Source organism: Onychostoma macrolepis, chromosome 07 (assembly GCF_012432095.1).
Source record: "Onychostoma macrolepis isolate SWU-2019 chromosome 07, ASM1243209v1, whole genome shotgun sequence".
Lineage (NCBI taxonomy): Eukaryota > Metazoa > Chordata > Actinopteri > Cypriniformes > Cyprinidae > Onychostoma > Onychostoma macrolepis.
In genome coordinates this window covers 33069439-33088810 of record NC_081161.1, presented here as the reverse complement: position 1 = coordinate 33088810, position 19372 = coordinate 33069439, and the positions used below count along the sequence as shown (strand labels likewise).

At 36.7% G+C, this 19372-nt stretch overlaps 3 protein-coding genes across 3 annotated transcripts; 1 reads left to right on the top strand and 2 right to left on the bottom strand.

The window, feature by feature from the left end:
• Positions 1 to 1247: 1247 nt before the first annotated feature.
• phf23b (PHD finger protein 23b) lies at positions 1248 to 6523 on the bottom strand. The gene is made up of 5 exons (XM_058783363.1): positions 6004 to 6523; positions 4819 to 4850; positions 4643 to 4735; positions 2643 to 3246; positions 1248 to 1935 (listed from the first exon to the last, which is right to left on the bottom strand). The coding sequence occupies exons 1-5, from the start codon at positions 6029 to 6031 to the stop codon at positions 1742 to 1744; spliced, it is 951 nt and encodes a 316-aa protein (XP_058639346.1). The 5' UTR covers positions 6032 to 6523; the 3' UTR covers positions 1248 to 1741.
• A 1064-nt stretch (positions 6524 to 7587) lies between these two features.
• On the top strand, positions 7588 to 9264 carry hsbp1a (heat shock factor binding protein 1a). The gene is made up of 4 exons (XM_058782576.1): positions 7588 to 7802; positions 8360 to 8426; positions 8624 to 8768; positions 8999 to 9264. Exons 1-3 carry the CDS (start codon positions 7758 to 7760, stop codon positions 8743 to 8745), a joined length of 234 nt encoding a protein of 77 aa, XP_058638559.1. The 5' UTR covers positions 7588 to 7757; the 3' UTR covers positions 8746 to 8768; positions 8999 to 9264.
• Positions 9265 to 11201: 1937 nt separating this feature from the next.
• Positions 11202 to 12369, bottom strand: LOC131543853 (serine/threonine-protein kinase pim-1-like). The gene is made up of 5 exons (XM_058781667.1): positions 12337 to 12369; positions 11839 to 12214; positions 11561 to 11737; positions 11338 to 11426; positions 11202 to 11213 (listed from the first exon to the last, which is right to left on the bottom strand). The coding sequence occupies exons 1-5, from the start codon at positions 12352 to 12354 to the stop codon at positions 11202 to 11204; spliced, it is 672 nt and encodes a 223-aa protein (XP_058637650.1). The 5' UTR covers positions 12355 to 12369.
• Between the last annotated feature and the right edge of the window lie 7003 nt (positions 12370 to 19372).

The following is a 19372-nucleotide window of genomic DNA, read 5'->3' as shown; positions in this document are numbered from 1 at the left end:
ATACATCGCTAAAAAGGACTTCTTATGTGGTTTAGTTTTGATCCTTTTTCGCTTTTGTGGTTTCTTCTTTTGGAAAACTGTTTTATTGAACTTTTGGTCTCTATTAAGTCATTGCATCTCAGGTTTATAAACTGTGACTTATTTATTTGTATTTATGTTTTCCAACATTAGCTTACCAGCTCCATCTAATGGGGTGCAAACTGACAGACACTGTACTAGTGTTGCCACAAAATAAAATGCACATGGTTAAACATTTGAATCTTGTTCTTTCAACTTATTTTAAAAATCACAAAAACATGACGCATCTCAAAAAGAATTAGATTAGAAAAATAAGATATTTAAGCCCAATAAAGAAAAGTTTTATTTCTCCAGGTAGTTAAAGAAAACAATATCGGATGCAAAAAAAAAATATACCATTTTGCTTTGCTTTTCTCTTCACTTTCACATATGTACACTTCTCAAAATCTGTGATATTTACAGAGTAAAACATGAAGCAAGAGAGGTCTGGCTTTTGGGGATTTCCAGTCTCCCTTGCTTCACAAATAAACCAGAAAGGGGGAAAAAAAACCTAAACAATAGTCTCCAAACTAATTCAAAAGAGCTTGTAGCATAAATGAGTAATCTTTACCAGAGTTTAAAACCCCCAAACACTTCTTGAAAACAATAATTACAACCATTCTACTCAAGGAAAGCTTCAGCAAAGCTCCTAAATCTAGCCTTCACATCTTATTAAACTGAAATCTTCCAAAAAATTTAACACATTGAAAAAAAAAAATGAAAAAAAAAAGAGAACACTATGTTGTGCAAGTAATTAAAGACCAAACTGTTTTGATAGCTTCTCTGACAAAGTACATGGGTTAACATACTGTACATTACTAGTAGAATTAGAAGAAATGTTTGATATCAATAATTGCAACTAAAAGTATTCCCTGCTTAAATGACTTGTATAGCTCTTTATATTTGAACATCTAATACATGTTAGCTGACTGGTCAAGTCCATTTGAGTGTGATTTCTGACATACATTTCCAATTAAGAGGTTGTAATTCAAATGGTCTTATGATCATCAACAGGAAATGGCATTCAGACCAACACATTACATCTATTAGTCTTCAAACAAAGGCATCTATCCCAATGAAAAAAGATCAACTGGACAGTTCACTAAGAAATAACATATTTTTTAGTAACAACACAATCTCTCACAGCAGCTCTTTGGAAAAATCAGGACAATATTTTTCTGTATTTTGAATAGTTTTTATATATATATATATATATATATATATATATATATATATATATATTTATTTTTGTTTGTTTGTTATGTTTTGTGTTTGTTTACTTTTAAATAGACTCTTGTAGTACCAAAGTAACCAATATAATATACATCTGTGAAAATGTAGTGTGGCTGTGTTCTCTAACTTTTCCAACAAAGTAAAATAGTGCCACTTACTAAATATGCAAGCTGCTTATTTTAAACACATGACAATTTGATGTGACAAAGGATAGTTTAAGCATCTCTGAAATAGTTACAAATGAATCAAGATCAATTACCAACTCGGGAGGTAAGAGATCATTTCAAACATTATTTCTCAGTGAACTCTGTAATGGAGACTATTGACTGTAAAACATGTAAGGAGTAACTAGAAAGAGAAGAAAAATGTATTTTGAAACTGAAAATGGTTTTGGATACAAAAACTGGAGAACTGGGAACATTCAAAGGTTTGAGGGAATGATCACTCTTATCTAAGTGTCTTTTTTATGACTTGACCGTCGAGGGTCTCTGCATTTGTGGCAGTTAAATATGTCGGGCACGTTAGACTTCTTAATTTTGGCGCAAGAGAGGTGCACCCACACGCTGCACTGACTGCATTCAATCATGGGCCGTCCTGCAAAAGGTTTACCGCAGTAACAGGTGATCAAATCCCACGAATCATCCCCTGTAGGGAAAAGATGCAACAAATTATATATAAAAAAGTTGTATTAAATTGTAAAGTCATTAATGAAATTATTTAGGGTCTAATTAATAAAATTAATTAATAATAATAATAATATTATATAATATAAACATACATACATATATATATAACACACACACACACATACATATACGTTTTTTATTTTATTAATTAGTTGGCACTCTATTAAGGGTTATCAAATTTGAGAACAGTTTTTTTATTGCTTATTTTTTAGAATTCTTGATAAATAGGAAGTTTTAAAAAACACCATTTATTTGAGATAGAAATCTTTTGTAACATTATAAATGTTTTTACTGTCACTTCTGGGCAATTTAATGTATCCTTGCTGAACCAAAAGTATTAATTTCTTTTTTTTTTTCTTTAAATCTTATTTACTCCAAACTTTTGAATTGGGTGTATAATGGCTTCCAAACAGCAAAAACTGTTTTCAACATTGATAAAAATAATAAATGTTTCTTGAGCACCAAATCAGCATATTAAAATGATTTCTGAAGGATCATGTGACACTAAAGACTGGAGTAAGGGCTGCTGAAAATACATATGGAGATGTTGTATTTCACCACATTGATATAAAATTCAGTAACAAAATACAATATTAAAATCCTTCAATGAATATTTATGAGCATCTCCAAACCATCTAAATCTTCCTCAGTCCCTAATAAACTCACCTGACTCCACCATAATGTCTTCATCCGCTATCCAAGTCTCTCCCTCACTGGAACTCATATCTGCCTCTCTGGTGGCTTCCTCCTTTTCTTCTTTCACCTGGGCCTGTAGTCTGCGCTCAGCCGCTGCTCCCTGGTCCAAATGCTCCTCTCCATGCCCGAGACCATTCTCTGACTCGGTCTCGCTGTGGGCCGAGCTCTTAAGCTTCTTAAGGGCTTTGGACTGTTTGGGGTTTTTACTGCGCTTGATCCTTGCACGCTTCTCGCCACCACTGCTGCTGCTGTCACCAGCGCCTGAACCGAGCGAAAGACGCTTCAGCTTCTTGTCCTTTTTGCGCTCAGCTTTGCTGGCCACCTGCCCCTCATAGAAAGAGTCTTTTAAACACATTTTGTCCATCAGGGAGCTGTCCGACGACAGCCGCCGCATGCTCTTGTTGCTCTTATTGGCACGTGCCTTGCGAACGAATGTGTGGATAGTGTGCAAGTCCGACGTGCCATGACTCCAGTTGGGAGCCATGTTAGAACTCGCTCCACCTAAAACGCTGCCTTCACCTGAAGCACCAGAGCTGTTTGGAGAACTGGAGGAAGCTGGCGACCATGGCCTTTCCTGTGGACAGAGACAAACATCTGGATGGATCAAATGATATTTGGCCATAAAACAGCTGACATCTACAAATACAGGTTTAAAAAAAGTGCACAGCACAACCTGCATTCTGTTTTAAACAGTATGAACTAGTTATATGCTAAGACAAAAGTAAGGTGAAATGTAATAATAATAATTTGTTACATTTATATAGCGCTTTTCAAGGCACTCAAAGCGCTATACATACAAGGGGGAATCTCCTCAACCACCACCAGTGTGCAGCATCCACCTGGATGATGCGACGGCAGCCATAGTGCGCCAGAACGCCCACCAGACACCAGCTTACTGGTGGAGAGGAGACAGAGTGATGAAGCCAATCAGTGTATGGGGATGATTAGGAAGCCATGATGGTCAGAGGCCAATGGACAAATTTGGCCAGGATGCCAGGGTTACACCCCTACTCTTTTTCAAAGGACATCCTGGGATTTTTAATGACCACAGAGAGTCAGGACCTCGGTTTAACGTCTCATCTGAAGGATGGTGCTTTTTACAGTATAGTGTCCCCGTCACTATACTGGGGCGTTAGGACCCACACAGACCACAGGGTGAGCACCCCCTGCTGGCCTCACTAACACCTCTTCCAGCAGCAACCTAGTTTTCCCAGGAGGTCTCCCAACCAGGTACTGACCAGGCTCAACCCTGCTTAGCTTCAGTGGGTGGTAACCAGTCTTGGGCTGCAGGGTGATATGGCTGCTGGCTGAAATGTACACATTAGGGCTGCCCTCGACTAAGGATTTTTCTGGTCGACTAGAAGTTGTTCATTTTAAGCATTAGTCGACTAATCACACTTTTATTAATAAATCATTTAAATCAATATAATGAGCCTTTAATTTCCTACATAGCCTAATAAGCGCTCAAGCACACGCATAAAGCTTGCCACAGCGCACCACATAAGTAATGATTGTGAATGTATCAGGGAAAAACAGTAAGGAGGCTGCATCAATATTTTGATAAAATATTGCTTTCTTTGTTTTCTTCTTTAGAGATAAAGTCAACTACACCTACTCATAATCTCCACTGTAGTGGATACTTTGTATGTTTTTATTTTTTAAATAAATTTGATATTTTAAAATGATAAAACATTCTCATGATTAAAGCATAAATTAAAGCATGTTTTTTTAAATACTTGTTTTAAAAACTACTGCCCAATTAATCAGTTACCAGCTAGATTTTTTTAAACTCTGTTATTATCTACAAAATCCAGCATCTGTCAAATTCTACTTATTAGCACATTAGTACATTCTTGAAATGGGTGTCAAAAAGGTGCAGCACTAGGGGGTCTCTGACAACAGGATTTTTTGTTGAAAGGGCTTTAATGCATGAAACCACACCTAAATGTGAAACAATGCTCCATTCTTACCTCCTTTGGAGAAGGGATGTAACCAGCATATGCAAGAACAAAACTGCAAAACTTGTTGAAGTCTTCCACTGTCCTCTTTCGTCTCTCTGATGGCTGGACATGAAAATAATATTTTAGCAATTTGGACAAGCACTGCCATCTGTAGGATGAAAATCTTATTTCCTTGTTTGACTTACCAGAGTCTCTGCTTTGCACTTTAGTAATGAATCTGTGTAGCAAAAAGAAAGGAAAGAGAAGAACATTAATTCGTTGCTAAATAACAGGTTTAACCGAGAAAACTTTATATTTGGAATCGACTCGTGCAGTTTTCATTTTTACAAAAACCTGGTTAAAGTGCGTTTTCGACGGTAAGCTAACGCGCTAACTGTGCCATTCCTCGCGACACCCTGTTGATTGAGGCGTAAAATTCAAGTGCGCAAGGCACCATTTTACACCCAAACATCCACACGATTTAAGAGACTTTAACTGTGAAGAAAACTAAACTAATGTAGTGACAAACACTATAACTAAAGCAGTGAAAAATGCGAGAGGACGCAGCAGCTTGTGGCTTAACCTTGCTCTCGACGTCGAAACACGCCAAGACAACTTTTCTGGTTTGGGAACTCCTATAAAAACATATATGGTTGATCATAATATAGTTACACCGACCAAACCTATAAGTGTTGAGAGGGAACAGACACCATCGGCAATACATTTAACGTTACCCCGTCATAACAAAGAGTTACAGTCAGGCAGGGAAATGCTACCACGCTAAGCAGTGACCAGTCTTAAAAAGGCAACATTGTCGCCCTAAAGGACATTACAATATCAGAAAAACAGCCGAACTGTGTAAAAATAAAAACTATTCGACTGGCACCTGGTTAAAGGGATTAATAGCGGCAACTAATTTGAAACCGGGCTGTTTTACTTAGCGAAGACAAAATGCGCAACGCTGCGTAACTGCAGTTGTGTAAACCTGCCCATTAAATCATTTGAACGGAAAGCAGTGGTTGGATATTAGACATGTTTTAAATCATTTATGAGTTACTGCTTAACAAATGGCTACAATCAACTTGAGTAATTTCACTCCATTGCACAAGATAGCAACTCGGCTAATCCCTGTATGAACCAGCTCGTCGGCGCAGTAAAATGTCCTCTGTTTTATTAACACAATCACACATTACAAAGTGGCTGGTATTGAAACGGCTTTACTTGTGAAATCAGTCTGCTAAAATAAAGGGTATGCAAAGTGACTGGAGTATTAAAGCTGCTAACAGGCTAACTGACTCTGCTAAAACTGAACGATGATGATGATGGGTGTTGCCTATCACAACATGGTTAAAGTTTGAATATTTGAAATACAAGTTTTAAGTTTTCCTTACCTTGGTGTTCGGACATTATTTCAAGCATTGTCGCCTAATAAACTCGATCCTCTTCAGTTGGGTGACACCGTGCAGCGTCAATCTTCGCCCGGCTGGGCGCAGCAAGCCCCGGCTGACTAGCTATAGTCTAGTTAGCTGGGCATCGGACTGATTCAAACGACGATTTTACTTCGTTTTACAAACTGGTCCAATGAAATATCGCTGGATCTTAAGTCCCTGGAAAGCTTAATTAACTTAATTTTGGCCAGCAAGCAGCGTTGCAAAAAATAATCCAGCTGCCAATTCAATTACCTAACGGACCACCAAGTAAAAAAGAACCAATGATAAAACCAGGGATCCAGCATGTTTTTGCAACGAATGTTAGTAACATAAACTCTACGTTCGCGCTATTATCCCTTTTCGACGAAGTGGAGAGGGGTGGGAAAGGACCAAAGTTCCCCAAAAATTACGTCTGCGTGTCGCCTCCGGCGCGCCTCACTAGAGTCGACGATGTCAACTGACTCTAGAAACCCCTTGCGGTCAAAATGCTGTTGCGATGTAAATTTTTCTCTCCAGGGATTCATGGGACATGTAGTTCAATCAATGAGATTTGCCGACAGACGGCACGGAATCCAATAAAGAATAAACAACAATACCCATAATTCATTGCGCTAGTCGTAGCTCTGCTGTGTTCATGGGAAATTGAGTTTATCTGTTCCAATTACTATGGCTTGTGTTAAATAACAGTACTTTTATTAACGTTCATTTTTCTATGCAGGTCGTTGGACATTTCAATCAATATGTAAGATCAGTAGTTAAACAGGCAGCTCTCCTGGTCATTTCGGTTGCCAGTGACGTATTATCATTAAACCTAAGCCTGTGGAAAGGCCAAGCAGCTGTATTTCACGAAACACACATCTTCCTTCGAAAGGGGGCGCTTGGCGGCTCAGGAAGATTTGGTTCACGTCCGTGGGCCTGAAAGTGTAATAAAATATAGGCTATTGAAGTAAAATATATAGAAACCTTTTAACATTTGACAATGTTAAAAGGCTATAAAAGATCTTAAATATCTTAAATAGCATAAAAAAGACTCAAATGCTATAATTTATTGAGGATGGAGAAATAGTGACACTTCTAATAATCATAAATGCATTTTCTTCTTAACATATTGAAACTGTAGAGTCTTGGTTAATTTAATAATCATTTTAATGTATTTTAGTTAAATATCAAAAATCGAATTTATTCTATAAATCTAATATAAATATTAGCAAAAGGCAAAAAACTTGATTTTATTTATTTTTTACCTATATTGTCAGCCTAAATCACTATTTATGCACTGATTTTTGATATTTATGCGGCATTTAAAACCAGTTCCCCTCTTTTATCACTTAATCTTTCATTAATGGCATGTAATTCTGTTTAATCTATATTTTTCTTAAAATGGTTATTTTATTTTTTATTTTTTTATTAAATATATTGAATACAGTTGTAAATGTCAGCTAGACTTGCAGTGATTCTGAATCTCTACTGGGACTTGCCTTTCTGAGCCACCGAGCGCCCCCCTTAGGACATAAGAGTGATCACAATCAAAACAGCAGAAGCCGCTCTGCTGATTTCAGTTCACAGACCAAACCCCTTAACAACGAAATCAGCTACTGCTTCCACGACGGTTTCCACCTTGAATACATCACACAGTACTGTACAGCCTTGACAGGGCTCTTGATCACACAAGCATAAAGAACACGCGAAGGCACGAAGGGGTTTTTGAAGAAGATATGTCTGAGAAGGACCCTAAAACATCTCAGGACCTGACTGTTGTGGTGAGTATTTGATTTTTTTTACCGAGATACAATCCTGGGTCGCGCACTTACAGTCGCCTAGTATTCAGTCACGCTCACTTCACTAGCCGAAGTGAATTAATGTATAATGAGAAGTGCTGTTAAGTGCTGTGATTTGCCTGTTGTAAGTCACCATTCATTAATAGTTCTGTCGTTAAGTTGTATTGAAAGATCACTCTCGTGAGTTCAACGTAATTTCAAATGGATTCTTTCTTCATCAATCTATAGTTAAATTGCATTAGATTGTAGATGGAATTTATTTTCAGAAGGGTTATACAACGAGGATTTCTTTATTTCACTGTTGGGTATCTTGTGTGATTACACGATGCTGAGAGGTTTCCCTTGTTACTATGGTTTCAGTTCCACGCGTGGGCGGGGAGCATGCCCTTAAACTGCTGTTTTTACTCCTGTGTGGGAGGCCCACGCAAAACCCACACGATTCTAGATGGATGTCATTTATGCTTGTTGGACGCAGTGTTCATTCACAATTTTTCTGAATTTAAAATCTGGATTGTTTGATATTTTTTTCTTCTGTTTAGGTACAGACCTTGCTGCAGCAGATGCAGGACAAGTTCCAGACCATGTCAGACCAGATTATTGGGCGAAATATCCTTTCACATATGCATGTTTTTGTCAGTGTAAATAATTGTAATTAATTTAGTACCTAATTGTAGCTTAATCGAGTGGAATGTACTAGCAATTTTTTATAAATAACCTTCATTTATTAGAAGAAAATTCATGCTTCCTAGATTGCCTATGTGATGATAGCTTATTCAAAACGAGTTTTCTCTTAAATCTAATACTTGATGAGATGAGTACGCGAATCGATGACTTGGAGAAGAACATCTCTGATCTCATGACTCAGGCAGGTGTGGAGGAGTTAGAGGAGGAGATAAAAGTCACTGAGACCTCTGGAACAGCTTGAAGGCCATGACCAACCCCATCCTAGTAAGTGTAGGTGGTGCTATTGCCACTTTGAAGATGCCGTTCTTTCAAAGTTGTTACTATTTAAGCGCTTACCTTCCATAAACTGCAGAAGAATGTGTATTTGAAAGTACATTTGGATTGATCTGCTTGTGACACAATCAGTTTCAAGTTACTTGTAGATTTAATTTTGTTTTGTGGTCTTCATGCCATGTCTGTGTTTTGTTTAATCTTTAGCATCTTTTCTCTTTCAGACTGCCAAGGAACACAGTGAGGACCTTCTACTGCAGTATCAGAATTTTTAAATGAAATGTGAATTAATCCTTTTTTAAGTAATTCATTAAAAATGGTGCTTGCCCATGCATATTAAATAATATATTACATATTGTAAGGTTAAAACTATATTACTGGACAGAAGATAAACAAATTAAAACTTGTTTTTGTATTTATTCATTGTAATCAGGGGAAATCATGTGATTCCTGCATGTTTTGCTGATTATTAAAAACTCCATGAAATGACTTTAAAGTCGCCGTTTTCTTTCCTGTTTTAACATATTTCTTATTAAAACAGAAATATTTTTTTTTTTGTCAAGATTTGCATTTAAAGTATTTAAATAGAATACATGGCTACTTTTAAAAGGCCAGCGTTGGAAAGTATATGCAGCTAGATGGTGTAGTTATGATATCTACCAGCAGGGGTTAACTGGGTCATGTTAATCATGCATAACATTGACCCACTGGATGCACCACAAGAATGTGCACAGTTCCAAAGCCTTCATTAACGACTAATGTCGAGGGAACCATATCAGCCAAACTGCTTGTAGATATGTGGTATTAGAGGAAGGGACATTTTAAAGCCTTATTAATGCCTTTCTGTTTTAACTGGTGACAACAGATGATCAGACCAAGTTTTAAAAAAAAAGTAAACTCGCTAAAACAAATCAGTCATTCGCCATCATGACTTTTATGGTATTTGAAAGTGTTTATACATTTACTCACATATTTTATAGACGGTTTCAACGGCAACAACATAAACAAACATTACTGCGCATGCGCGCTTTTGTGGCCCTAACTTAACTTCCGGTAGACATCCAAATACAATCAGTAACAACAGCTAAGTCCCTCTAGAGTAGATTATGTTTTGATAACAAGCAAAATATGTTTGCTGCGTAAATCAGACGGACTGAGATGCAGCGATAACTACTTGGACGGACTTATCAAAAATGCAAATTCATTCTCTGCCAGCAGGAGGCGCTTTAAAGCGGAGAACTAGAGGTTTCCCCGGAAACGGCTGTTGAGCTGTACGTTACACAAAGCAGCGCTGAGCTTACAAACGCTGCTTTATCAGGCATATAACTTGCCAGATGAAATGAAAATGACATCGAACATTTTCTAAAGACAGTTGTCCTTCAGAAATACAGTGATATAAAAACACCCGCGCCTCGTTTTGATTTTTAAACGTGCATTACATGCTCATGTTTATTCAACGAAGCCATTTGGAAAATCGGTCCGTTTTGATATCGTGGCGGGTCGCCACACATAAATAAATGTATGTGAAACACATCCCACAGCACAACAACCTGAGCCCAACTTCATTACTCATCACTTTAACTTTAACTGTGTTTGTAGCCGGCGCCGTGCACTAACAAGACCGATAAACAAACACAGACCGGAAGTTAACTTCGGTCCAGGCGCGTGCGCCTGATGAAACCGTCTTCCACACCAGACTCCAGTAAGTTGTACTGAAAGTTGTTGAAGTGGCATTCATATCTTATGCCATAATGTGTGTGTAAGTTATTATGTTAATAACACAATGTATGTGTTGTCAGCTGATATAGCCTACACAGTTTTGGCTAAATGTGCTTTATAAATCTTATGATTTTCAGAACAATTCAACTCAAAAATCCAAAATTCTGTCAAGCTAACATGGGATGAGTTTTTGTGTGAAGTGAACGTCATTTTGACATTTCTGAATATTTCTGGGCACTCTACACTGAATGTTTGTATCATGAATTTTTGAATTTATTTTTTATTTTAATGTTTCCACAGATTTCCATAGAGAGATCTCTGGTAATATAACACAGTGCATAAATATCTTAATACAAATACAAATATCTTAATACTTAATATCTAAATACATTTTCTAATATTATACTTATACTTATTCTATTATTATACTATTATTATACTTAAAATTTCTAAGAATAGTCCTTCTAAATATCTTAATACAAATACAAATACAAATACAAATATCTTAACACACAATACAAATGTCTAACACAAATTATAAATATAAACAATGCCACTTCAAGCTGCCAGGCACTACCAGGACACAAGACACCAAGGCCTAAGTGTAGGAATGGATAGGCCACTCATGTCAGCCTGCCAGACGCAAAGCTGACTGAAGACGGAAAACAACAGAGTGGCCGTGACAGTCGTTTTTTGTCGCTCTATGTCTTACTCCACGACCTGAAACAAAAACATAAATCAGTGTTATTTATCCTAATACATGACATATAGAGCAAATTTGACTGATTATATGGAGGAAAAAAAACAAAACATTTAGCAAATCTTAAGAGTCTAATCTTAGTACCATAAATAAGTCATGGAGCTGCATCTCCTCCAGAACAAGTCTCCGCTGGGGATCCGGCTGCAGACAATGGCAAATCATCTGGCAGCATTCTGTTCAAAAAGATGAGAGATGTCTGATTATGAACTTGTATGTTACACTTTTTTATATTTAGATTTCAAATTGTATACTTTCATATTTGGCAATCAAATTCTTTGTTCTCTTTGTTCTTTGATGAAGATCTCACCTTGTGACAGGTCAGGTTTGGACCACTCATTCTTACTGATCATGTGCAGGTCTTTGTCGTCTGGATAATACCCGCACACCATCACGAACAACAGGATACCTAATGACCAAACTGTCGCCGGCTTTGCATAGTACCGGCCGTTGACATTGAACTCCGGTGGACAGAACATTTCTGTACCTAGAAGGAAGAGATTTTGATATTCAATGCATTTCTACAGCATGTACAGCAGGATGTGTTTCAGTGAGCTAAATGACCTGCTAGCAAATCATAAAACTTACCTTTGAAGGTCACGTAGGCAGAGTCCTTCATGAGCGTGCCGCACCCAAAGTCGATCAACTTGACCTCCAACGTGTCCGGGTTCACCAGGAGGATTTCTAATTTTATATCTCTATGGAAGACGCCACGCTTGCAGCAAATGTTAGCGGCATGAATGATCTGCCACATAAAATGTCGTGCTATCCCCTCTTTGAGTCTTTGTCGGAGCTTGACGAAACTAAACAGGCTCATGCTCGGCATGGGCCGCTCCAAGACCATGACATAGTATTCCGGGTTGTCCTGCCAGTCCAGGAGTTTGATTATGTGTGGAACACTGGGCCCCTTATTGGCCATGAGTGTCAGGCCAATCTTCATGGGGAGGCGAATGGTATGGCCAGGCTAAAAAAAAAAACATATGATGCTTAGATGAAGGTGGCTTCTCAGATTAACATGAGTATAAGATGTTAGAAATGGAAAACAGTGACTGAGAAGCAATACTATAGAGAGCATATGTTACTCACAACTCTGATATATGGCATATTTGGAGTCTTTTCTGCAATTTTCACAGCCACCTGTTCAATCAAACAAAGAATTGACAATTATCAGGTGCACAGAGATCATTCATGAATACCGAACAAGTATGGAAAGTTTTATAAGTAAATAAAGAGTAAGCAAAAAAATGAAACCTTAAGGCCATCCTTGCAGCGAGTCCCTGCATGCACATAGCCGTAGCCTCCTTTACCCAGCTTGGGCCCAAATTCGTATCGCCAGAATATGTGGCCTATTTAAAAGATAAACAAATGCAGTTAGCATGAAATACATTTTTAAGCATTCTATCATTTATGCCAACATTTTCTAATTCTTATATATTTATTATTCGTACTGTTGTCTGGCTCCTCTGCTTCATCATCTTCAGTGGAAGTATCTAGAGTTTGGACGTCCTCAGCAGCGGGGAGGACTTCAGAGCCTGGAGCTTCTCCAAGATCATGAATCTCTACAATTTGCTGCAGAGAAGTCTGATCTAAAGAGGGGAATAATATGAATAAAATCAGATAAATAACATGAATGAAATATTGCATTCTTAAATTAGAGTGGTATTTTGAAAAACTGGGAATGTGAGAGTGCGTGTATTATGTTTTGGACTATGGCAGTAAGCTTACCCTTGTCCAGCTCTTCCGCTTTGTCATCTTTAGGGGAACTAACTGGAGTGCTGACATCCTGAGTTTGGAGGATGTCTTGCTCCAGTTGTTCCTCAGCACTGATGAGGACTTCAGAGACTGGATGGATCTCTACAATGTGCTGTAGAGATGTCTGATCTAAAGAGGGGAATGCCAGTAATATGAATAAAATATTGCATACTCATATTACAGTAGTTTTTCATTTAAGGGCACTTTTGAAAAACAAAAACAAAAAACAAATCAATAATAATAAATAAATCCATTCACTGGGAAAGTGAGAATTGAATTATGGCAGTAAATTTACCCTTGTCCAGCTCTTCCACTTTGTCCTCTTCAGTCAAACTAGCTGGAGTGTTGAAATCCAGTTGTTGAGGGACGTCCTGCTCCAGCAGTTCCTCTATAGCAAGGAGGACTTGATGATCATGGATCTCTACAATAGGGATGTGTTGTAGAGAAGTCTGACGTACAGAGGGAATATTAATAACTTAAAAAAATGCTGAGTAAAAATGATTGAAAAATTAAATTTCTTTAGACAATGTAAAGCTATCTTTAGAATAGGCTAAGTGTTATTTTATTATCATTGAGGTACTATTATACTTTTTTTAGTGTATGGGCCAGTTGTACACAAGAACAACAAAAGTTTCCCTGCGTTACTTAAAGAATCTCCCTTTAATCAAAACTTCCATCATCGTATGCGATTTTACCATCATTAAGTCTCCGATACGATCCCGCCTCACTCTGGCACACTTTCTCCGCCTTAGCCAGGTTGTATTTTCCAGGTTTTCTGCGGAAAAAGTGAAGATGGTGACATCTCCAAAACCTTTTATTGTTTTTCTCCTGTTTCCCTGCCTCTTTTCTCCCTATCTCATCAGCACCACCAGGCGTCTCGTCAGGAGGATGGTTTTCCGCCCTGATGGGGGAGTATTTGAGCAGCATACAGGGATGGGGTTCGTGTGCATGCTCCACTTTAAACGCTTTCTTTTGTCTTGAAAACAATCCCATGACAACAGTTTTTTTTTCACTCTGAAAACAGACTACTCCGAAACTTCAACCAACAAAATGAGCTACTAAGTTCTAAGCCTTTAAATACAGCATAGGCGACACGTTCTAATTGTTCTGTGACGTCACAGAAGGCACATCCAGATGTGTAGTGTAGGCCTACAGCTGGAATGATAGGAGTGCGCGACCTGTTCCTTTTGAATAATAACATTTACGTGCACGTGCACAGATAGACCCAAAGTGATGCTCAAGCACTTGAACTTTTGGCCTCTGGCTAGATAATTGACCCTTTTGCAAGTGTTACAGTGCAAAGCTCGAAAATGCCTTCAAAATTTGATACATTAATTTGTGTGTGTGTGTACATAGCATAACATTCATAAGCTAACCTAATATATTAAAGTTTTTGCTCTATTTTGCCGATGGAAATTCCAAACAAAGCAGTTGCGTGTTTCCTTCTTGAACGATTCCGCGTTTTTGAACGAATTGAGTGATTCAGTTATTTAATAATAATTTCATAACATTCGTAACATTAAATAACATTCTTAAAGACAGTGCTTCGTTCATGAACGAATCATCATCTACTCGTGGTTTTAGTTTAGTATCATTTCATTTCCCCCAGCATTTCTCTATTTAAAATGTTATTTTTAATGAATTAATTATAATTATTATTATACAATTATATAATTGTTGGTATGAAGGCCCCATAGTGTAAATTAGTGTAAGTAATTAAAAGATTTTCATCAGTATGGAACTTTTATTTTTGATAAGTAATTATAAGAGGGGGTGCCCTTTTTGCAATTGAGCAAATCTCAAAAATTGCAAAAATCTAACCTTTCATTGGATAATAAGAATTTAAAGTGGGGGGAAATATCATTATGAAATAAATGTTTTTCTCTAAGACACATTGGCCACAATTAACGGCACCCTTTTATTCAATACTTTTTGAAACCTCCATTTGCCAGTTTAACAACTCTAAATGTTCTCCTATAATGCCCGATGAGGTTAGAGAACACCTGACAAGAGATCAGAGACCATTCCTTCATCCAGAATCACTCCAGACCCTTTAGATTCCCAGCTCCATGTTGGTGCTTCTTAAAAAAAATATATATATAATAAAAAAAATACATATACATATTTCATTGTACACATGGGGTAATTTTTATCCTTGTGTTCACCAAACCCATCTTGAGTGTTTGCTGCTAAAAAGCTCATTTTTTAGTTTCATCTGACCATAGAAGCCAGTCCCATTTGAAGTTCCAGTCGTGTCTGATAACTGAATATGCTGGAGTTTCTTTTTGGATGAGCTCAGACAATTTTTCTTTGAAACCCTCCCAAACAACATGTGGTGATGTAGGTGCTGTTTGACTATTTTTTTTTAAAGGTTTTCTGACCCCCGAGACTCAACTATTTTCTGCAATTCTCCAGCTGTGGTCCTTGGAGAGTCTTTAGCCACTCAAACTCTCCTTCTCACCGTGCATTAGGACGATATAGACACACGTCCTCTTCCAGGCAGTTTTGCAAAATTTTATGTTGATTGGAAATTCTTAATTATTGCCCTGATGTGGGAAATGGGAATTTTCACTGCTCTAGCTCTTTTCTTAAAGCCACTTCACTAATTTGTGAAGCTCAATTATCTTTTGCTGCACATCATAAATATATTCTTTGGTTTTTCTCATTGTGATGGATGATTAAGGGAATTTGGGATTTATTTTCCCTCCTATTATATATTTATTTGAAACAGGAAGCCATGGCTGGATAATTTCAATCTCAAAATTGTGAATATGAATGGGAATATACTTCAGAGATATTTTACTCATAAGAATTTCTAGGGGTGCCAATAATTGTGTCCAACATGTATTTGAGAAAAACATTTATTTCATAATGATATTTCCCCCCATTTTAAATTCTTATTATCCAATGAAAGATTAGATTTATGTGAATTTTTTAAATAAAAGATCAAAAGGATTAACAATGCAGATTAATTTTCACAGCCTTCTTTGATCATATTTACCAAGGGTGTTGATATTTTTGGCCATATATATATATATATATATATATATATATATATATATATTTTTTTTTAATTATATTTTTTATATACTCCTCTTGGTATATAATTGACCTTTGGCATTTGCTGATGTAAAATCTAATCAGTTAATTACAATAAACCACCTTGCACCTCTTCTCTGAAATGTAATTAGGTTTTGTCCATTTAAAGGAATTAAGGCAAGAAGAACTGAAGGATGTGATAGAGTGTTTTAAGAAGCACAATCATTTGGAAAAAGCTTAGAAAGCCTTGACCTCCGGTGAGTGGGTCAAGCATTGTTTTATCCATAAAACTAAAGGCCAAGAGAAGCTTTTTTGAAACGGCACATATCCTAGTTGTAGAGTAGGTATTTAACAACTGAATTTAATATCTGCATATAGTGTACTCAAAGCAGCATTTAATGAAGGTGTTTATGGTCAGCGGGTATTTGCTTATCTACGCATGTTCGCTTCTGAAATTGGGTTTGAGATATTCCCAAACTCATCAGAGCAAAACAGAGCAAAAATGGCTACTTCAAAAGAATTGTAAGAACAAACTATATACATGCATCTTCTTGGAAATGTCAAACTTAATTTCTTAGGCCCTTTTACTACAGGAAATGAAATGACAGATTTGAATGCCTGGTTGGTTGTATTGCTGAACTTTCAGCAGGTTAGGAGGGTGTGTTATTGAAGCATGGAGAAAATGACTTCGGATGTGCTCAACCTGCAAAAACTGCGCTCATTTATGGCTGGGACTTGCTGCTTCTGTTAATCATGGTAATGTCACAACTGAGCAGCAACTATATGAAGTTTAGATGTAGCCTAATGTTGCCCAATTTTGACATTTTCATTTATTTAGTGCTTAAAAATTCCCAAATTATTTATAATACTGTGCTGCTTCTTCTTTTCAGATTGTAGCCTTAATTGCAAGGTAATTGTGATTTATTATACAGATCAAATATTTCCTGAAACAAAGCATCAGAAATATAAAGGACAGTAAAATGCTTTGTGCTGCTGGTCGAGATACAGCCTGTGTAAAAGTGCTCAGAGACATTGAGCCAGTTTCTTGTTATTATGGCAATGGTTTCTTTGGGGAAACTAATGCATTTTGTGAATGCTGCACTTGTGAAAGGTGCAGCTTTCTGTGTTTTCTATGTCATTTTTATTATACCTACACAATTTAATCACGTTTGGCTCCTATTCCAAAGACATGGCACTGGTGCTTTCAAATCTAAAGCAGGAATTTAATAGGCTGAAGAATGTCAGAGAGCTGAGCCAAAACTCAGTTGGCCCCAATACAGAAGGAAAAACTCTGGAATCACCTTTAACTGAATTACCAATACATAGAAAAACTCAATGAATATATCAAAGATATAGCTGGTATCACAAAGGAGTATATCAATTTTATGTTTAATAAGTGGTAATAGTATTTCTAAAACCAGGTAAACCATGCAAATATGCATTTACCTCACCTTCAAACTGTGACCAGCAAATAATACAATTGTACCAAAGAGACTAAATCCTCAGTGCCTTTGTTCCATAAGATTACAAAGTCAAAGCCAAGAGTCAGAAGTCACAGCCTTTACAGGTCCTAAGGATGCATTGTATGGCCTTTTCACTGCTAATAAAAGATTCACTGTAAGCATTTCCAGTCATTGTGTTATAGAGCATCCTGCAAAGGAAAGAAATCACCTACAATGTTCCTCAACGTTTGATGCTAATAAAACTCGAATTCCTCTGAAGTTCTCTTCTGTTTTTTTTTAGTGTATTTTTTTTTTGTGTGTGGTACTTGGCCAGTATTCAGTGGAAAAATGACAACATCATATAATTGCACTGGCCTGTTATTATGAACCTAGGTCAGTTTTTATGAAATCTAAATATTACAAAAACATGGTATAAATTATGGGACTAAAGGTTTGAGAGAGAAGATAAGTGTCATCCAGAGTCAAAATCAACGGAATGCTTAAACTGTTCATTTGAGGATCTTAACAAATCATTGTGTCATTGTTATTTTTTGTTACACCAAATCATGAAAAAATAATAAGATAAATCACACAAAAGCAATATTAACAGTTTTAATGATAACATTATTCTTCATTCAAACAACATATGGTGCTAAACATTTGCAGACAGTAGGATTGAAATGGTTTGGATTGATGTTTGAAACATGCGTGAAAACTGTCATTATTTTCTAGTCTGTTTAGTGGGGCAGCAATGACACATTTCACTATTAGTCACTATTAGTTTCACATAGACATTTTAAATGTTCATTTATACTATATCCACCGTTGTCCAACACATGCCCTGGTCTTAGTTCTGAAGACTTGCAATGAATTCAGCATCTTCTCCAAGAATAATTTCAGTTTGTGGTTTGTAAATTTAGTATTGCATTATATGAATGCTTTCATATAAGCTATAATGCTAATTAGCTAGCTGTATATGTCCATTTGTTTTATGACTTAATTTTTGGAGACTTTATTATAAATGTATTTGTCCTTTTTTATCATATTTATGGCTATTCTGTCAGTTCAATACAAGTACATCATACAGTTACGGCTGAGATTACATCAAAAATTCACACCCAAGGCAGGTCTTAATGTCTTCATAAATAAGAATAATTTCCAATACTGTCCACTTGGTGGAGCTATTTTGTTAGTGAACATTTAGATTACGATCCTATTCAAAATCATACAATAATCATACAGTCATTTGTTCAAGATGTGTCATTACTGTTAGGACTGACCAATTAGTTGCCAAGAAATGTTCACATCAAAGCCAAAATGGCAAGATTGTGTCAGATGCTTTTGGGAAGTAGTCCTAAAATTATTATTTTTTTCTTAGGCCTACAGAATTTCTGATGTCTTGTGTCTTGCAGATAGTGACATCTGAGACAAACAATACTCATTGTCAAGGTGTTAATATGTTTATATGCATCTCTGTGGTACTTCATTTGCATTTGTGCAACAACAGGGGTAATATTTGTTTTTTTCAAGAGTTGGAAATTAGATTCCCTTCTTTGTTGCAAGCTCAAAGTCTCAACACACTGGAAGGAGGTAATTTTATATCTCAGCTGGGGGTACACTTTCCCTCTGGACTGTAACATGAAGTGGACCATTTTCTCTCACTCTCTTTCTGAGCAAGATGCTGTCCTTCCTTGTGTACATTTATCACAACAAACCATAAGACAATACTCTTAAGCCTTTCACAGTTTTTACACAGTATTTTTTTTTTACACTTCATACACATTCCTTTTCCATTTACATTCGAAGGGAATCTCTTTTTCAAATTATTATTATTATTATTTTACATTTGCCATTTAATGTCTATCTGCACGAGCGTTGCTGTGATGGTT

Excerpts from the sequence above, each read along its gene's own strand:
- phf23b (XM_058783363.1), bottom strand. The coding sequence starts at position 6,031 with ATGCTTGAAATAATGTCCGAACACCAAG. Across the intron at positions 4,851-6,003 it reads AATAATGTCCGAACACCAAG|ATTCATTACTAAAGTGCAAA; the intron begins GTAAGGAAAACT and ends TTTGCTACACAG. Across the intron at positions 3,247-4,642 it reads ACATCCCTTCTCCAAAGGAG|GAAAGGCCATGGTCGCCAGC; the intron begins GTAAGAATGGAG and ends CTCTGTCCACAG.
- hsbp1a (XM_058782576.1), top strand. The coding sequence starts at position 7,758 with ATGTCTGAGAAGGACCCTAAAACATCTCAGGACCTGACTGTTGTG. Across the intron at positions 7,803-8,359 it reads CTCAGGACCTGACTGTTGTG|GTACAGACCTTGCTGCAGCA; the intron begins GTGAGTATTTGA and ends TCTTCTGTTTAG. Across the intron at positions 8,427-8,623 it reads AGACCAGATTATTGGGCGAA|TTGATGAGATGAGTACGCGA; the intron begins ATATCCTTTCAC and ends TAAATCTAATAC.
- LOC131543853 (XM_058781667.1), bottom strand. Across the intron at positions 11,738-11,838 it reads TGCCTACGTGACCTTCAAAG|GTACAGAAATGTTCTGTCCA; the intron begins GTAAGTTTTATG and ends TCTTCCTTCTAG. Across the intron at positions 11,427-11,560 it reads CAAACCTGACCTGTCACAAG|AATGCTGCCAGATGATTTGC; the intron begins GTGAGATCTTCA and ends CTTTTTGAACAG.